This window comes from Crocuta crocuta, unplaced genomic scaffold (assembly GCF_008692635.1).
Source record: "Crocuta crocuta isolate KB4526 unplaced genomic scaffold, BGI_CrCroc_1.0 scaffold93, whole genome shotgun sequence".
NCBI lineage: Eukaryota > Metazoa > Chordata > Mammalia > Carnivora > Hyaenidae > Crocuta > Crocuta crocuta.
In genome coordinates this window covers 4,612,814-4,615,946 of record NW_027529641.1, presented here as the reverse complement: position 1 = coordinate 4,615,946, position 3,133 = coordinate 4,612,814, and the positions used below count along the sequence as shown (strand labels likewise).

The 3,133-nt window shown below is 57.8% G+C and overlaps 1 protein-coding gene across 1 annotated transcript in view; it reads right to left on the bottom strand.

Annotated features, from left to right (window-relative positions):
- Positions 1-2,911, bottom strand: part of PGPEP1L (pyroglutamyl-peptidase I like) — a 5,019-nt gene extending 2,108 nt beyond the window's left edge. The window contains 2 exon segments of the mRNA XM_077762413.1: positions 6-124; positions 2,762-2,911. Of these exon segments, the coding sequence (XP_077618539.1) occupies positions 6-124; positions 2,762-2,911 (269 nt within the window).
- Between the last annotated feature and the right edge of the window lie 222 nt (positions 2,912-3,133).

Genomic DNA, 3,133 nt, shown 5'->3' with positions numbered 1-3,133 from the left:
CTTCCGGTTGAAGGTCTTCCCAGATTCTGGTGACCCTCCGCTTCACCTCCCTGTAATCTACAGGCAGCTGAAGGACACGCAGCTCCACCTCCGGGTCACTGTTCAGGCCCAGCGTGGACAGCTCCTGCAGAAAGCAGCAGGTAAATCCCCTTTCTTTTTTTTTTTTTTTTTTTATGTTTTATTTATTTCTAGGAGAGAGAGAGACAGCGTGAGCAGGGGAGGGTCAGAGAGAGAGGGAGTCACAGACTGAAACAGGCTCCAGGCTCTGAGCTGGCAGTCAGCACAGAGCCCGATGCGGGGCTCGAACCCACAACCGCGAGATCATGACCCAAGCGAAAGTCGGACGCCCAACCGACTAAGCCACCCAGGCGCCCCTAAATCCCCTTTCTTAATGGAGGGCCCGGGAGAGTCCCTGAAAAGCTAACACTTGGGTCACTCATTCTATTCCCAGGGACCATTTTATTTTATTTTATTTTATTTATAGTTTATTTTTTGAGAGAGAGAAGGGGAGGGGCAGAGAGAGGGGGGAGGAGAGAGAGAATCCCAAGCAGGCTCTGCACTATCACCGCAGAGCCCTTTGTGGGGCTGGAACTCATGAACCCTGAGATCATGACCTGAGCCCAAATCAAGAGTCAGAGGCTTAACCAACTGCACCCCCCAGGTGTCCGTCCAAGGGACCTTCTGTGGATATGGACCCTGCCCTCGAGAAGTTCACAGGGTGACAGAGAGCCAGTAGGGGAATCGCAGCGCCTACCCCTCAAGGCCCTGGGAAGCCTCTCCTGTCATAATGCCAGTACCCCAGAGGCATATCTGATCCAGCCCGCGGGTTAGGACCCAGTTTGCAAAAGGGGTGCAGGAAGGTGTAGGGGACGGATGAGGAAGAGGGAGCTTCAGAGGCACAGACGAGCCCGAGAGCCTTAGCCTTTGGGAAACATGGGGTGACTTGCCGCTGGGCAGTGGGCGTGAGGCAGCGAAAGCTTCTTCCATGCGTCCTGCACCTCCAGGGACAGGGTGCTTAGCACCCCAGACTCTGATCTGAGCATTAACTGCCTGTAGCACCCCTCAGTGTTTTGACAAGTAACCCACCACCACCAGGGGTGTATCAGGGAGCACTGCACATGGGGAAGGGTGGGAACAGAAGCCAGAAGAATCTGTGGAAGTCAGTCTGAGTGCTCAGCTAGAGGCTGGACTTTAAACAAAAGGGAGCTATCAAAGGATGGTGCACAAGGAGCTGATGGGTCAGAGCTGCCCCCTTAAGAGAATGGAGGTAGGAGTGGGCTGGACGGTGTCATGACGTTGACTTTGGACCTGCTGACTTTGAAGGGGAGGACCTCAGTTCCTTGGTTCTGTGTGTCTGGGGCTCACAGAGAGGATTCTGGGAAGACAGTGGCCTGTCAGGGCTGTAGATCATGGGTTTAGGCTAGATCCAGACAGAGTGAGGGGTGGGGGGGCAGGGAGAGGCAAGAAGGGCCATGGAGAAAACCCAAGGTCCGGGAGCACTCTCCTCACAGACAGGAGTCTGGAAGGAAGAGAGCCCAGAGAGTGAAATCTTAGGCATGTGGAGTTCACTGCTGGGAAACGTTAGAGCAAGAGCCTAAAGGCCAAGTCCTTTCCCTTCTCCAGGACCTGTGCTTATCACCAAGATGGCTTCAGATTAGCGCCTCCGCTTTCCTGACTCCCTCCCCTGGCATTTCCGGGCACCCAGGAGCATGCATCCTCAGATGGAAATGGTGGCCCGGGTGTCAGGCCTGCCCAGGGATCACCTGGGCCATCCTGGGGTCCTGCCCTGGGCTGCAGAGGAGACGGGCAGGAGGGATGTGCCCACCACTGAAGGGCTACCTCTGCTGCGCTCGCTGAGGACGGCACTCCCGGCCAACTTTCAGTGTCTCAGGTCTGTCCCCGACTGGCCCAGCCTTCCTGAGAGGTTCTGTCCCGCCCGCCGGACACCCACCCAGAAGCCCAGGTCCCTTGATCGGCTCAAGCTTGCTCTCTTCTGAAAGTTAAGTGCCAAGATCAGATCCCCATTTGGAGCTTGGAGCGTGAAGGGAGAATTCATTCATTTGCCTGATTCTGGTGGTGGGAGGCGGGGAAGGGGAGGGGCAGGCGGGGCAGGACCCTGGAGGCCATGGAAGCAGCAGGCTGGCACTCCAAGGGCCAGACCCATCGACGGGTTCCAGCTCCTGTGTCCCCTGCAGGGAATGAGTGAGACGTGAGCACTGAGGTCGCACAGGGCCCTGGCCTCTCTGGATGCTCCCAGAGCAGGAATCGGGGGGGGAGGGGCTGGAAGGCATCACTCTGGGGTCACCTTTGTATTTGTCACAAGGGCAAGGAGGCCGTGGCTTGGCTCCCGGGCTGCTTCTCAGAACCCAGTCATCTGCCAAGAACCAGAAACTTCTATTCGGTGGGGTTCCCACGGGGCCCTGGCTCTGAGCAAAAGCTCCAGAGGAGCCCCCAAAGCACGTGAGGTTGCCTGGGAATCTGCCTTCAGGGCGGCCCCCCCCAAAAGCTGCTGTGTAGTTCAGTTGTCGGCGGAAACGTCAATGAATTATGTTCAATAAGCCTGCGAAGCCGCAGTGCCCGAGGGAGGGAGAACATCCCAGTGCCCGAGGGTCGGGGACATCTCCCCAGAGCCGTGCAGGCCCCGTCCAGCCCAGCACCCAGCCAGCCCAGCACCCAGCCAGCCCAGCAGTGACTGGTCGGCTTCCAGACCAGCCCAGAGCAAAGCAGGCCGCAGCAGGAGCCCCCTCACTGCTTCCCCTACCTGAGCTTTTCCTTTCCACCGCACCCCAAGCCAGCTGAGAGGAGGGGAGACAGAGAGAAAGCCTCCGGACATCTTGTAGGTCTTCCGCTGCGGCCTGGATCTGGGGACCAGCTTCCTGCGGCTGTCGTAACTAAGGGCCACGAACTGCATGGCTCAGAACCAAACTGTATCACCCGAGCCCATAGGAAAGAAGTCCAAAATCAAGGTGTCGACAGGATCATGCTCCCTCTGAGCCTGTAGGGGAAGGATCCCACCTGCTGCTTCCAGCTTCCAGAAGCCCCAGGCAGCCCTCGGTTTATGTGGTATCTCTCCGGTCTCCACGCTGTCGTCCCTCCATGCACGTCTGTCTGTCTCGGAGTCCAGATCCCCTGT